Source organism: Prosopis cineraria, unplaced genomic scaffold (genome assembly GCF_029017545.1).
Source record: "Prosopis cineraria cultivar Desert tree isolate PC_DT_omini unplaced genomic scaffold, ASM2901754v1 PC3, whole genome shotgun sequence".
NCBI lineage: Eukaryota > Viridiplantae > Streptophyta > Magnoliopsida > Fabales > Fabaceae > Prosopis > Prosopis cineraria.
The window spans coordinates 47,982,097-47,998,612 of record NW_026555334.1 but is presented as its reverse complement, the minus strand read 5'-3'; the positions used below and the strand labels follow the sequence as shown (position 1 = coordinate 47,998,612).

At 35.6% G+C, this 16,516-nt stretch overlaps 2 protein-coding genes and 1 pseudogene across 6 annotated transcripts; 1 reads left to right on the top strand and 2 right to left on the bottom strand.

The window, feature by feature from the left end:
- Positions 1–3,308: 3,308 nt before the first annotated feature.
- On the top strand, positions 3,309–5,633 carry LOC129306847 (receptor-like kinase LIP2). The gene is made up of 5 exons (XM_054947609.1): positions 3,309–3,694; positions 3,991–4,166; positions 4,241–4,433; positions 4,535–4,926; positions 5,008–5,633. Exons 1-5 carry the CDS (start codon positions 3,592–3,594, stop codon positions 5,197–5,199), a joined length of 1,056 nt encoding a protein of 351 aa, XP_054803584.1. The 5' UTR covers positions 3,309–3,591; the 3' UTR covers positions 5,200–5,633.
- A 274-nt stretch (positions 5,634–5,907) lies between these two features.
- LOC129305672 (bidirectional sugar transporter SWEET9-like) lies at positions 5,908–7,135 on the bottom strand (annotated as a pseudogene).
- Positions 7,136–10,511: 3,376 nt separating this feature from the next.
- LOC129305940 (U11/U12 small nuclear ribonucleoprotein 48 kDa protein) lies at positions 10,512–16,179 on the bottom strand. Of its 5 annotated transcripts, none has more exons than XM_054946174.1 (5): positions 14,662–16,179; positions 14,038–14,152; positions 12,661–12,768; positions 11,856–12,529; positions 10,512–11,780 (listed from the first exon to the last, which is right to left on the bottom strand). In XM_054946174.1, exons 1-4 carry the CDS (start codon positions 15,903–15,905, stop codon positions 11,927–11,929), a joined length of 2,070 nt encoding a protein of 689 aa, XP_054802149.1. In that variant the 5' UTR covers positions 15,906–16,179; the 3' UTR covers positions 10,512–11,780; positions 11,856–11,926. The 5 variants fall into 5 exon arrangements, with proteins under 5 accessions (XP_054802149.1, XP_054802150.1, XP_054802151.1 ...); XM_054946175.1 differs by having other exon boundaries at positions 10,512–11,742; XM_054946176.1 differs by having other exon boundaries at positions 10,512–10,921.
- Between the last annotated feature and the right edge of the window lie 337 nt (positions 16,180–16,516).

Genomic DNA, 16,516 nt, shown 5'->3' with positions numbered 1-16,516 from the left:
TTTGTTTATTTTCCCTAGTAGAACAATATTTTTATTTCAATTTTTCTTATTTTTATTTTAATTAATTTTGCATTCTTTTAATTTCTTAATCATCATTTTATCTTATATCTATATATCAGCTATTAGGTGGGACGGTTATTCCTCACCATAGATTTATGTGGCATGTAATATATTGTATATACAGTTATTCCTCACCTGTAGATTTATTATATTATAGGTGGGATAGTTATTCATCCCTATGGATTTATAAAGAGTAATACATGATATATTATATTGGGTGAGATAGTTATTCCTCCCCATGAAGTAATGAGTAATATATGATATATTATATAGTAGGTGGGATAATTATTCTCCACCAAGATTGGTGTATTAATTGAAGGAATACTTTGATTGTATATTTGATTACTATTGCATGATTGTCGATTTGGTTAATTAATGAAGATTAAAAAATTTTCTTATCCTTCTCAAAATTTGGAATATGAATAATTGAATGTAATGACATTATTTTATTTTATTATTTGATAAAAAATCATTTGCAAAAAACTCTGGTGCACCTTTACTTTCCTTTCACGCACTTTATTATTTATGCACTTACTGAGTCAATGGTAGACTCACTCCTCTCTTAATATTTTTTTTTCTAGATGAGGCTACTGTTAAATCTTTTAATGATGAGATATCATTCTTAGTCGAATGGTGTAAACTGCAAACAATTGGATAATTATGGAATTCTGTGATGTTGTGACTATTATGGTAGTGTTTTGAGTCAAGGTGTAATGTTAAATAAATTGTTAGGCTTTCATATGAAGTTTTTTTTTTTTTTCAATTTGATTTATCATTTTTTTGACACTCCAATCTAGTAGGAATGGTTTAAACTTGGATAAAAAAAATATATTATTGGACATTTCTGTGTGGGAGGTATAGCTAGTTAAGGCTTGCTAGGCTAAGTGGGAATAAATTAGCCTAGCCTCTGTGCCAGTTTCGACTTAGATTTTGGATTGTGACATCCCCTATTATTACTACTATTAGTTATTTTATTAATTGAATTTGTTATGTCATCTTAAAAAAAAAAGACACATAACAACTTATGTGGCATTTGATATAGATTAATAATAATAGAAAAAATATGGACAAAATTTTTATAAAACTATTATTAGTTTCTACATTGTATGTCATATAAGTAGTTGTTATGTGTCTTTTTTAAATATGACACGTCAACTTCTATTACTAAAATAACTAGCAAATAACAATAGGAAATTTATGGTAAAAAGAAAAGATTGAAAAAATTAACTCTAAATTTTTAAAGGTAAAAGAGATTATGTGCTATTACTCCAAACTTTAGGGTACTTGCATATTTTAACCAATTATTCTAAAGTTAGGAGCTAATTTAGAAAGTACTCTACGTGTTTTGGAAAATGTATTAAAATAATACCATAAAATGTAAATAACAACTTATTTTATTTTCTAATTTGTTACCATGTTTATATTAAAAACTTAAACCACATATCTTATTGTGAAAATTAGGGAGAATTTTAATAAAGGCCCTTGGATCATACTTATTTAAATTTAAAACTTTTAATTTATGAAATTTTACTGTAGTTTAAAAGTACTAATTTGATATTAATTTTTTAAGAAAAATACTAAAATTGTCCATTCATTTAAATTAAAATCAGAACTTCTTTATTTTAATTTGTTCATTGTTCTACTTCATTTGTTAATTTACCTATGAAATGTTATTTATTGTCTTACTTAATTTGTTTTCATTTTAGGTATTTAAATTATCTTAAAATAATTTATTAATAATATTGTATGTTATTTATTTACTTACAGACTGTTATTAATTACTTCACTTCACTTATTTATTGCTAGACTTTCATTTGATTGCATTCCAATAAAATGAATAAGTGAAGTGAAACAATTGATAATATTTTATAAGTAAATAAAAAAGTAAAGCAGGATAATGAATAAGCAAAATATACCAGTTATGATATTAGATTAAATGATGGGTAATTTTATTATTATTTTTAAAAAAATTTAATATCAAATCAGTATTTCTAAATTGTAGTGAAATTTTAAAAATTTAAAATTTTTAAATGTAAATAAGTATGACCTGAGGATCTTTATTAAAATTCTCCCTACAAATTATCACCACAATATAGTTAAATGAATAGTATATGTAGTTTAATATTATTAAACTGTCTGTCAATGTTAATATATTTAGTTTGCTATGTCATGATGCCAGTGCGTATCGAATGATTCCATTGGCGCAATAAATAATTAAATATATTTAATTACGAACCCTTTATAAAAAATATATTACATGGTATAATTAATATCCTTGAATGAATCAAGCAAGAATGAGAAAACACATATATTTGGTTATCCACAGGTAAAGACACTGTCGGACGCTACCTATAAATATCTCTTCAAGTGAAAATTCAAAACTTAATTTATCTAATCCTTTTCGCAAAACCTTACTTTCGTTTGCATTGATGATGGATCTCAGTATTAATGATGTTGACAATTTCCCCAATTTTTCCAATTTTAACGCGAGGTCACTAAGAATGTTAAACTTTAATGTTAATATTTAATATGAGCTAGTTTTTACCGCTACCGTTCATATTGATCACGTTTCTATTTTCCCCTGACTCTCCTAAAGTTGGGGGACATTTTTTTTTAATATTATTTCTCTTGTTTTTTTATATATATAAAAGGACTAATTACACACCATAGTGATGCATGATATGAAAAATGGTTGAGTGATGCATGATAAGGAAAAATAATGCATGTCCCCGATGACTTATAGAAGCAATTAAAAAAAAATACTCCTTCCGTCTTAAATTATAAAATACTTTTAAATAAAATTTTATATATTAATAAATCTCATTAAATATATTTAACAATCTTATTTTTTTAAAATAAAAATATGAAATTTTAAAAATATTCATCATTTAGTATATTAAAAAAAATATAAAAATTAATTATAAAGAGATAAAGAGTAATATTAAAATTAATATATTTAATAAAATATTAATTTATTTAAAATGTTTTATATTTTAAGATAAATTTTTTTAAAAAAATATTTTATAATTTAAAAGGAAGGAAGTAGCATCATGGTTTGTAATTAGGTTGGAAATGGAAAATGGAAAGCAATCGAAATTATAACCAAAATTAAGAAAATAAAGCAAAAGTTGGATGCCATCCATGAATGGCCACCCTGGCTCTGCAACACGTTCGTCAAATTCCACGATTTTTGGCATTCGTGATCCATCTAAAGCACCCCTCAACCCTGTCCCCTCAAATCTCCCACTTCTCTCTCTCCCGCCCTCTCGCAGCTCTCACAAAGCCTCTCCATTTTCCATCCCACCGCAAAGCACATTGCCTTCTTCTCCTTCTTCTGTCCTCTTCATGGTCGTCGTTGTCATCGTCACAATAGCAATATTCTTCTCCCCCTCCTCCTCCTCCTCCTCCTCCTCATGTTAATGTTAATTTTCCTGGCCTCCCTTATATCCTCCTCTTCTCTCTCCCTCGGGTTCCTTCAACGTTATTTGGAGGACCCTTCGCCCTTTGGTTTCGCGCATTGGTATTAGTGCCATGAATTGCTTCCCCTGCTTCTCCTCTCGCAAAAGTAAGAAAAGCCATAGCAAGATGGAGCATGGTTCCGCGCCACCCGAAAACATTCCGTCTACACCGCCCGGTTAGTTCCTATTACTCATCTGTTTAATTAGGAGCATCTCTGCTACATCAATAATGATAATGATGATGATGATGATTAGTTTTCTAGCATTTGTTGTAGCCGCAAAAGAATTCACACGCCAATCTCATGTGATAGAATGACCAGATGAAACATGATTAATGCATAGGACTTGAAAGGCGTAAATTTGGTTGGCACTCATAATTTTTGAGCGGTGCTTAGCTTGTATGAAATCCATTAGAATAGGTAGCTATCAGCATTAAATTGATTGAGAGCTGTGGGTGGTTGTTGACAAGCAGATGTGAAGAAACAAAAGCCAGAAAACCCAGGCCAAATTGATCCGGCAAGTATTAAAGCGCAAGCTTTCACCTTTCGGGAGCTAGCAACCGCGACAAAGAATTTTTGTCGCGAAGGCCTTCTGGGTGAAGGTAGCTTTGGCAGAGTCTACAAGGGCACGCTTCCCCCAACCGGCCAGGTCTAATCTTGCAAATATAGTTCCCAAATGCCGGTCGCTTCCTTTCGGTTCTCTTAAGTTTTTGAGTTTTTCAGGTGGTAGCTGTGAAGCAACTGGATAGAAATGGGGTGCCCGGAGACAGTAAGGAATTTCTGGTCGAGGTTTTGATGCTGAGTCTCTTGCACCATGAAAATCTAGTAGATCTCATCGGCTATTGCGCCGATGGGGATCAACGTCTTTTGGTTTACGAATTTATCACGGGGGGTTCCCTGGAAGAACATCTTCTCGGTATTCTCATAACTTCCCCCTTGCAAACCAATAATAATATTATCTAGGAGTTCAAGTTCTCATATTTAGCTTTTGTTTCCTTTTCCATCTTGCGGGTGCAGAGGACGGACCAAATAATGGTCTACTAGATTGGATGACTAGGATGAAAATAGCGTACAATGCTGCGAGAGGACTGGAGTACTTGCACGACAAGGCCAACCCCCCAATCATATATAGAGACTTGAAGTCCTCAAATATCTTGCTAGACCATCACTCCAATCCTAAACTCTCTGATTTTGGATTGTTCAAGCTTGCCGGCGGACAGAAAGCCGGCCCCGCCCCTTCTATTGTTATGGGCACCTACGGATACTCTGCTCCAGAGTGCGTTACAACAGGCAATGTCACCCTGAAGTCGGATGTCTACAGTTTTGGAGTAATCCTGCTGGAGCTCATCACCGGACGGAGAGCCATCGACACCACAAGACCAAACCACGAACAAAACCTGGTGTCTTGGGTAAGTCATTTCTCTTCCTCGCATGCAGGCGGGCTAGTGCTAATAACGTGGCTGCCTTTCGTGTTATGATGGACTGAGCAGGCACAACCTTTTTTCAAAGACCCGAAAAGATTCCCAGACATGGCGGATCCAGACCTGGAGAGACATTTTCCAGAGAAGGACCTGAATCAAGCGGTGGCAATAGCAGCCATGTGCCTGCAGGAAGAAGCGGGAGCCCGTCCTTTGATGAGCGACGTCGTGACAGCTCTTAGTTTCCTTACAAGCGAAAGCTGAGACAATGGAGAGGCATGCAACGGTGAGATTACAACTAGTGACGTCATGCAGTAGAAAGCATGGAATTAAAGGACGGCATGAGGTAAATGGTACGTAGTGCTTTGTGTGAGTGTATATGAGAGCGTAAACGAAGAATGTGACAGGCGTCAGGCGGATAGGGCAAAACAAGAGAGGAAGGAGGGAAGTAAATATGAAAGATGAAATGAATGTGATTGGGATGGCATGGATGAGCAGCAAGGTCAGCGTGGACATGGTGAATTTAATCCAGGGCGGACTTGATCGCAAAGGAGTTAACTCACTCCCAAGATGCGCATCAACAGGAGAGCTTAATCATGACCATTCTTATACTTGTATCAGTTTTTACTGTTAATTCGCTGGCTCATGAAAGTTTGTGTCGACTTTTTTGGTACTTCCATGTCGGCTTCAGTTTCAAATTAGCGAGTGGCCATTCTGATGCTTTGATTATATGGAGCTACGTACCGAAGCATAAACCAAACACGAACTAATTAGACAAAATTTCATTACAATCATTCTTCCTTATTTTTTTTTTGGTTTTGGGTTTTCAATACCTATACACGACCTGGTGGCACAAAGCTCCCCTAATTAACTTGCGAATGGTGACGGTTCAATCCTACATATTATCAAAGATATTTCAGTTTGCCCAGTGTACTTTTAAGAAAAATAAGAAATGAAGAAGACGTTAATTTATTATGACAGAAATATAAGTTTACAGAAAAGATCAGACAAGGTTTGGAGGTGGAGGCTACTGCGAGGCACATTTGGATTGGGCGTCCTTGACATCATGTATAAGCCCATGTGAGCCCCTCCAAACATAAATCCCACCACGTTCAGCACCATGATGCAGTAATCTCTGTTGAATAAGCCATAGAAAAACCACATTGTGGAGCAAAAATCAGGAACAGGGACAGAGTAAACGTCATGTACTCTACACTCATGGTTTTTATGACCCTCCTCTGTGACCGCGGGTAAGACTTGATTAATTCAACGATGCGCACGTGCCTACTAATCAATTAATTATATTGCGTGTACGTACCGTGATGCTCAGGGGAGCAGCGAAGACAATGATATTGAAAACGCCGTAGATCCATCCCACGGCATGAACATGCTGCCATTCCTTCATGCCCAGGACGGAAATTATGAGGGTCAGCCCAAACCCCCCGCGTTGAATATCCCAATCATCCCCAGAGTTCAAATCTGCACCCACACATGATTGATAATATTATCAGCACGCACCTATACATCCCAAATTAATTTGCAAAGACGATTCAAAGTCCACGCACGGCAACCTTCTACTTCCTGGGAGCGTATACCAGGTACAATATCAGGTAAGCGACTTCTATATCACACCCAATACTAGGTGGTGGTGATCAAAATGGCGTTGCTCTTTAGGAAACCATGATATAGCAGTAGCATTGCGCTCAGCAGTGTAACCACATGCGGGATGGATTGAATCCCTTTCGACGATTTCTTCTTCCATGTAGTGTAGAAGGTTAGCCTGCCACTCCGGCACACCTAAGTTCTTTAGTATCTGGTTTCTTCCCAACTGATCTTATTACCACACCACATTCATATACTCTATCTCTTCTCACTCAGATGTAACTAAGAGTTGGGGGAGGGGTTTTACTTACAAGGGCACTATGAACACCATGAATGACACAACATTACCTGCACAATATATAAAAGAATAGAAGGATATAGAGAAGCATCAGTGCAGTTAACTAACCCGAGAAAATAGCGGACAAAAGTTAAGCCAAGCACTGTTGGAGATTAAAAAAGCATATATAGGAAGGAGCATAAGATTTGAAGGAGATGATTGTTATGTGTTAATCAGTTTGTAGTTGGAGCGAGCGTAAGTGATATACCTAGCTAAAAGACCAAAGATGAAAAGCAACTCGTGATCAGCCAGGGAACACATTTTTGCTAGGCTCAGGTTACGGAATAAGTAGCTTAGCGGGTGCGGGAAGACGAGATGTAGTTGGGTGGACTGAGGGTGCCCCCTATAGATGGGTATGCTAGGCCGGTCAAGTTAAAAATGGTGATTTTGGCTTTGTAGTGGCCTGCCTCTGACCCGACTTGCGATCTTTCACAGAAGCCACTAATTTTAAAGGATGAAAAGATGAAGTAGCAGCATATAAAGAGAAGGCATTTTTGTGCGGTTTGCTTCGTACAGTGTGCATGCACAAAGAAGACATGATGATTGATGATATTACGTGTCATGCCACAATGTCATGCAAAGAACTAAGCTTTATCTTATCAACATCTGCAGGTTCAGGGTGTTAAGTTATATTGTGTGTGTGCTTTTTTTTGGGGGGGGGGGGGGGGCGTGGCTGTGTGCTACTACATTGGTAAATACAACTCTATATGTATAATAATGTTAATGTAAGTAGCTACGCTGCATAGAGGATTGAGGGAGTTTGACAGGGTCAAGCAAGTGAGAAGAGAATAGGAACCATGGAATGTTGGGTTTCAGTCGGAAATGGAAAGGGAAAACAAGATGGGGAGGCAGTTGAGCAGTGTTGTATGTGACTGCCTACTTCTCATATCCATTCCTTTTTATTTATTCATCTCAAAAAGCCTCATTTCTCGTTACATCCCTTTCCATTTTCATTTCACGCTCTCCCTTCCCACCTCTTTTTAACACTTCCTTTAGTCATTTGACATTAGTTTTTTTATACTCTTTTGATGTTGATTTTTATTTTTCCCCTTTTTTGTTACTTCTTCAATTAATACGTGCGAAACAAAAATCGACATCTTCACCTTTTCTTATTAATGCTCAAACACAATGCAAAACAAAATAAAATGTGAGCTACTTTAATTTGATGAATTATCTTGGCGAAAAAAATTTTGAATAAAAAATAATATTATAATAAAGATTAATGGGGACTATCATGATAGGAATGAAAAAGCAAAGCATGAAAGCAGCGACCATGCTAAAATGGGAGACGTTAGTGACAGGGCACGGGCAAAGCACCATCGAAGCACTTCCACGTACTCTGTCTTCGCGGTTTGATTCTTCAACACATTCCCTTGCAATTCATCCTCCAGCTCCCGTCTTTTGTTCACCTCAACCACCCCACTCCGTGGATGCCGTACTTGTTGAAATATTTTTAAAATGAGAAGACGTTTTCTGAAAAAACCATTCTCTTTGAAAAGTTCTGTGCTTATAAATTAAAAAATTATGTCCTCATAAATTAAGAAATCTTTATAAAAAGTTATGTAAAAATTATGTAAAAATAAAAAGTATTTCTTGGTAAAATAAAAAGTATTTTAAGAAAACTCCGTATATTAAAAGAATGTTTCTTTTTTGTTAAAAGTAATTGTAAATAACTCTTGATTAATATCAATTGTTGAACTATGTAGGTTTATGAACCAAAATAAGAATGCTCATGAATAATATAAGGTTGTTCATGAGCGAATAAAAGGGTTATGAATTAACATTGGTTATAAATTTTAAAAAAAGTTTTATTGCTCAAGAGACACTACTTCAAAACATCACTTTAGTAATTTATAAATACTCCTCACCACCACTCATTTGGGACATCCAAATTAAAAGGAGATCCATCTATTAAAACTTATTACCTTTATTCTTTGAATGCACTAGAGATAAAGTTAAATTATTACTTTATAAAAATCATTGTTGTATTGACTTGAATTTTAATAGTGCAAACCATACTCAAATATCTTCATTATATCATAAAAGAAATTTACCATCAACCCATCTTGAACTGAAAGATTGGTATAGGTGGGGGGGGGGGGAATTAAACATAAAGGAAAGTGTTGTCCAGCACAATTTTCTTTTTTATCTCTATTTCTTTTGTTATTTAGAGAGCCATCCCCGCTAAAAGTACTAACCCAAAAAAAAAAAAACACAGAGAGAGAGAGATGCAAACAAGCTAGTGAATATCATCAGCACAAGCATAACTTGCACCGCCTACAGACCCCTTTGTAGCTTTCAGTGCAGGCTAAAAAGATTCATTATCCATAGAAGTCGGCCTACATCAAATTTTTTGCATAAAAAAATTAAAAACAAAAATAAACAGAGATGATATCACGGATATAACAATTAATGCAGGCTTTTATGGGACTTCGTCGAATATAATAATAAATTATATTTGGCATTGAAGGCAATCACTAAGCCGTTGTGGACTTGTGGTTGACAGCTGAGTATACCGGAGCAATCATCACACGCTTAACTGATGCATAGGCTTCCCAAAATTTTCATTCGAAACTATTAATAAAATGTTTTCAAGTATTGCTTACCAAAAAACTATGTTTGTAAGTATCAAATATCAATGATCGAGCAGGAAGTAAACAGCAATGCCTTAGAGTCAAAAGATTTTAGTTATATATTGGTTTTTATTTTCGTACATGTTTGCCATCAAGTTTTCTAACATACAAAAAATCGTCATATGGCCTTGACTTGAGCTCTAAGGAATACAGAAGTTTCGTACACCAACCATTACCTTCTGCCATTGACTGTAGAGAAACATAGACACTTAACAATCAAATCATAAACACTTAACGTCGAGATGCAGTTCATATTAAAAGTGGAAACCATGTTCAAGCTTATAATGACGAGCTTGACTTGCTCACCAGTCACCATAACCATCCAAATTTAATTTAGATCGACCTAATTAAGTTTTATTTTTATTTTTATTTTTTTATGAAAAAATATAATAATTTTTTTTAAAATATATAAATAATAATTTAATTTATCAAAATATCATAATTCTTTTGAAATCTTTAAAAATTTTTCTGTTATTAATAAATTTATATAAATTATCAAATTACTCTTGTTAAAAATAAATAATTTATAACTTTTTTTCTTATATTTACAACTTTTCTTGTTAAATTCATAACAAAACAACAGTAAATCATAAATTCACATATTAAACTCCTTATTTATTGTTACATCATTACTAATATAAAAAAAAAGTTATGAATATATAAAAAAAATTATAAATTATTTATTTTTAACAAGAATAATTAAATAATTTATAAAAATTTATTAATGACAGAAAAACCCTTAAGACTTTAAAAAAATTATGACATTTCAAAAGATCAAATTATTATTTATATATTTCAAAAAAAATTATTATCATTTTTCCTTTTTTTAATAACCTTTTTAGGGCCAACAAGTAGCCTTTCAACTCACTTTTAAAAATAGATAAATCATCACTTTAAAAAATCATTTTAAAAATTTTAAATCTGAAAAATCCAAATTAAATTTATAAAGAGTCCAAACCTTTCCACACAAGTTGCATTGAAGGATGCTATTAGTAACTCGCATATAACAAACAATTCGGCCTAAATATTAACCAGCCACAACAAAGCTTTCAGTGGTCCATTCTTTGACAAAAGCCAACCAAATCCTACTGTTTGCAAAAAGCGCCGAGCAAACGATTCATTCGCACTACGAAATATCTTAAAAGGCAGAAATGAAAAAGTGAATACATGCTTTGACAAACGGCAACTGAGCCTTAAGCAAGGCTTTGGTGGTTTCCGCCGCAAAAGCATCGGTTGTGTCATCTCTCCCCTTTGGCAAGAATGATGAAGGGCTTCACGCAATCATGATTCAAGAATATTTTCCCACGGTGAATTAATCTCCCCTACAGGATCCGCCCTCCTCCACGCATTTTATCCTAACTCTTCTATTATACAATCAGTAACACCAGCTCCATTTCCGGCTGTCTACAATGAACTAAACAATTGACCAAGTTAACCCACCGGAAATTCTCCTGTAGCTCTAGCAAGTCAGAAATCAATGCAAAAGAAAGTAGTAGAGACACTTCAAGGAATGCAATCTCATTCTCCGGTAGTGTTGGAACACAAGCTTCATTTCAAATTCATTTTGTTGCAATGAAATCGTAGCTGGGTCACAAAGAAAGCACGACCAGCCTTTTTGCATGCATCAAACAAGTGTAGTCTAACGCCATGTCATGTGGAAGGGAAAATGCGGGCAAGCTAATGTTGATAAGAAAATATGCGAAAAGTGGCAAGTACAATTTATTTTCAATTATTGCTAGTTAAGGCACCCAAAATATGACAGATTTTACAGGTGCCCACTATTCCTATTGCATATCAATATCTATAGCAACAAAATGAGGAACGCACGTCTTTGCTCTTTCAGAAGTTCAGGTGTTCAATATCTAAAGCAAAGCATGTCAGCACCAAAAAAATAAAAATAAAAATACAACTTCTGTCTAAGATGATTCGTCAAGAAAATACATAACTGATTCTCTTTGTGTGCACATTCAGGTGAAGTAAAACAATCATGGATTGAACTAAAAGACACCACTGATCTTGCAAATTTCAATGTACATTCATTGCATGGTGATAGGTTGTTGCTATAATTGCCAACTTTTTTTCTTTGTTTTTTTTTATTGCTTTCCTCTATGAAAAAAATCACAACCATAATAAACAAAACGATAAACCAGAGCAAAATTTGCTTAAATGAACAAAATTCACAGTTAAGGATACAAAGGAGGATACAGTCATATGCTGAATCCAGATAACTTCTTACTGCAATGTTATGCACATAACTGCATCAAAAAGCAGAACTTTTTTGAACCTATATAAAGTCAAAGCCAGATGGTATACGTAACCCTAAAAAAAGAGGGAGGAAAAAAACTTACCTGCTTCTGAAGCTGTCCCTTCAGAGTTCTGTAAAGACATTATAAATGATGGCGGCTGTCACCAGCGTATATCATTTCGTACCAGAGGAGACATTATCTTCATAGACATCAAGAGATTCTGAAGGGTCATATCGATCTTCAAATGCACTTTTCAAGGGAGAATCGCTATCATTATTCCTGTGTAAGTTCCTTTGCCACCTATCTCTGGATCTTGACTTCTGATCATGCTTTTTTCTACTTGAACAATCTTGTTTTCTATGACGACTGATACTGTCATTTGGTGGGCCATAACTTTTGGGTCCTTCAGGGCTTCTAGAAGCATGTTTTCTACCATAACGTGCATGTACAGTATTCCAATGATCTTCTATATATCCATGTCCTTGTCTAGGTTGTTCATAATCTCTAGGAGAGGCATCCTCTAGGACCTCGATAGCTTTGTTTTTGTTATAATAGTTAGTTCGTGATTTCAGCTCATAATGACTTGGATTACAAGCAGTTGCTGCAGATGATTCATGACGGCCTTCTCTTAGAATCTTTGCTTCAATATCTCTGTCAAAGCAAGAAAGAGATTTCGAAGGCAACATCCCACTCTCATCAGATTCCTTCATAGGGTTCCCAAAACCTCCCGCCTGCTTGATTTCTTCCATGTATTCCTCTATTATATCCCTCATCACCTTCAAAAGGAGAACGGAATTGAATATAGAGCTTACTGGATTAAAATTTTCAAAGTGGAATTACACAAGAAATGAAGTGTCACAGTACTATTTAGTCATGCTTATAGAAAAAGATTTTATCTGACTCTGACCTGCACAGTTGATCTCTTCATCTTCTTGCCTCGATAAGACATTCTTCTACGTTTGTAGTCCCTTTCTTCAGCCAGTAACTCCTCCCGTGTCTTCACTCCATTTGTTTCCTGTAACCAACAGAAAAATGATATGCATCAAGTACATCTAGTAGGGAGTACGATTATACGATTACATTTACTCCTATGCCACGGAGCCATCAAATAAAAAAAAGGATCAATAAGTATTTAGAATTAGTTTCTCTAATGTTATTAACAGTTTGTACTACTTAGTTAGGAAGGCCGTTAGCAAATGTATCATAGCAGCCCTATGATGTCATATTAAGGGCCCATTTGGTTGGCAGAAATGATTTTGAAAGAAATGGAAATCGAGGTGGATATGGATATAAATATAGAAATGGAGATGGATATCAACTTTAAAAATTATGCATGGTATACTCATGGAATTGAGATATTTTTATTTAGTATTGGTATATATAATATGATAACTCTAAAATACCCTCATCCAAAAAACATGCCCTAATCCAGTATCACCTTCAACCACAATCAAAAGTTGCAGCCACCTTCATAAATAAAGCATCAAAACCAGATCCAGTCAAGCAAAATAATATTAAATCAAAGCCATAAAATAATATGTTCAACGGAAAAGTCCGAACTGTCAAACTGTGGAACTGAAAGAAAACAAAATAAAAACCTGAGGAAGGTCAAACTGTCGAACATCTCCATCTAGAAAGAAGAGGCACAAGGTAACGGAAATCATGAAGATGAGATAGAAAGAAGACGAAGGTGATGGAAATGGAGAAGATGAAGTGGGAAGAAGACGAGGTGGGAACAAGACAAGGATGATGGATCAACCAACTTCAACCAGAGATTTGCAAACCACTGTCAATGCACTCACCCTCACCGTCCTCACCATTGTCACTGCCATCATCCTCCTGTTGCCTCACTGTTGTCCTCACCGCTCTCCCTTCCATCTCACTTTTAGTATCTGCCAAGGGTAGCATTGGTCCAGTACATGTGGAAATGGACTTCATGCTCTCCCTTGTGTAACCCAATTCCATCAATTTTGATGGAAATGACTTCCATGTGGAAATCCAATTCAGCCTAATTTTGTCCAAACCAAACATATAAAATTTTCATATTCATTTCCATCCTCTCAATTCCAGCATGCCAAACAGGGCATAAGAGATTTCAACTAAGAGTAAGGGTCCAACAAATCATTGAAGCAAACTAGTTCATGTGGTCATTTTTACTTTCGGTGCTCTAAACAAGGCCAAAAAAAAAAAAAGGGTAAAAGCTTATCTGATTACAAATAAAAAATGATTTACGCAAATGTAGCTCAGAAAACTCTGCTGCTCATTAGCATCAAATTAAATTTACCATGTTAGATGATTGCTGCTGTGGAAGCCCGTCATAATCAATTATAGCTCTATAATCAGGCCTCTTCTTCCTCTCCTCACTTGCTTTCTCAGTCAAATAACAATGCTCAGCAACCCTAAAGGAAAAGGATAAAACATAAAAGATCTATTTCCAGACATAGTATTCAACAGTAATTTAGTTGATAATGGTCAGAGGCAAGTTAAACATGATGATCGCTAATGTCAGATCAATCACATCTCTTGAATGTTTAGAGAAATATACAACATGCAGAGAAAGCAAAGTGAAAAGTACAACACGCATGCGCACATAGTAGCCAACTGGTGAAAAAGAAAAACTCATAACAAAATTTCATCTATCCAGAATAGTATAAGTAAGGCATATTCTGCATGAGATTACTAATTGATGACTGGAATTTGCATAATCATAAATTATGAATCTTTTTGCAAATTCCATGAATTCAAAACATTTGGAAAATCTATCATGCCCATGAACTTTTATGGGAAGCTAAATACAGATATATTAAATCTTTTGAACTCCCCAGTAATTTTCAATTCCCGTAACTCAAGGGATCTTTCTAAATTAGCCCCCCGGCACCCCGGGGTATGAAATGTGAAAGCAACATACAGCTGAAATTTGTTTGGTTGCTGAGAGAACCGCAGTCTCTTAATTTTATCTTCAAACAAAGATCGCTCATGTAATGCTGCAATAGCTGCTGCAACTTGGGACACGGAGACCTTACGGCAACAAACAGTTTCACCCAAAATTTTTTTCTGCCCAAAGTGCGTATTTCCTTCTTGCAGAATGTCAAATTTTATGTCCTTCATTTCCATGGAGGCAATATTTTCATTCTGGAACTTTTCTTTTAATGGGGGGGTTTCAATGTCAGCTTTCCTAAAGGAAAACAATAACAGAGCTGATGCACCGTCTAAAATACACATCTTAAACAAATTAAGAACAAATAGCTTTCCCTTTGTTGAACCATACAAAATTGAAATTTCTGATGTTAACCATGTCAATGACCGAACCAAAATGGGACACTCAGAGCTCATACTCGCCCAATTTAACTCCAAAAGATTATGGTTCAACGCATCCAACGTATTTAAAGCTTCTCTGAGAATCGACTTCAAACATAAACTTAACAGTAAAAATATATGCTCTCGCATAGCCATATCAATCACGACACCATATCCAGGCGAATTTGCCAGTATCCATCTCATGAAATCACATTCCTTAGCAATTCCTATACCAACAATCGCACGAAGAACACCACACGAGTATGTAGTAGGATAATCATTCCAAGCTTCGACCTCTTTGTTGAGAGTCCAGTACTCGGAGGGAAGAATTCCCAAATGCTTTTGCTCAGTAATCTCTATATCACCAGCCCCAACAAAATCAACGCATTCAGTTGATAATATACCAGGAAGCGTAAATGTTCTCTTCATAGCATCCACGTCGGACGAAGTAACAACACTAGGGCAATCATGGTAAAAGAAATTGAAACCAAAGTCGAGGTAATCCTCCAAAGAGAATAAGAGTTCAGCGTGAGGATCATGCAGAGTTTGTTGGCGGGAATGAACATTGAAGTCGAGGGTTTTGGGGTAAGATAGAGAATGAAGGAGATCGTCGAGATTAGGAAGAGAGTGGGGAGAGGAAGGGCAACGGAGGTAGTGAAGAAAGAGGAACTCAGGAGGCATGAGGTGGTGATAGTTGAAAGGGCATGGTACGAGATTGGGGTTAGGGTTTTGAGAGTGCGATCGCAAGAGAGAGGGGAGAGAGGGAAAGGTGGTGTGTGAGAGATGAATGAGGTGGTTAAGGGATGAGAGAGCTGTTGAGAGATCGGGCAGCGGATTGCAGGGAGGATTGAACATATTGGGGTTAGGAATTGTGGGGCGGAACGACAGATGGAGCAGAAAAATTCATCACTAATTACCACTACTCCGTAACTTCAGATTCGTTTTTTTTTTTTTTTTGGGATCAAGACCTGGAGCTGGCGGAGAAAGAAAGGTCTCCCCCCACGTCCTCTTCCCTTCGAATTGCGGACTTTGTACAAGACACAGGAGGCTGTAGACCGTGATCCCTCCTTGTTCGGTTTGATTGAATGGGGGAGAAGAAAAGGTTTTTTTTTACCCCCTTTTTTGGGGTGTTCCAGAAGCGGCAACAGCCCCAATCAAGAACAAAAAGGACAGCACGAAGACGAAAACTAGGACGGGAAAAAAAAAACATAAAAAACAATTGTTTAGTTTTATAAAAGAAGAGGAGGAGGCAGAAAACTAATTAAAAGCTTTAGTTATAGTCAAAGATAATAGATTGTAAAACATTTAAAGAAGGAATAAGATTGTTGGTAAAAAAAAAAAGAATAAGATTGTTGATAAGATTTTTTTTTTGAAAAAAAGGGACACTTGGGGTCCAAGAACATAACTAATTGCATTTAAAGCCCCAATAGAATTTGAAAAACACATTGCAAGTTTGAGGGTCCTTC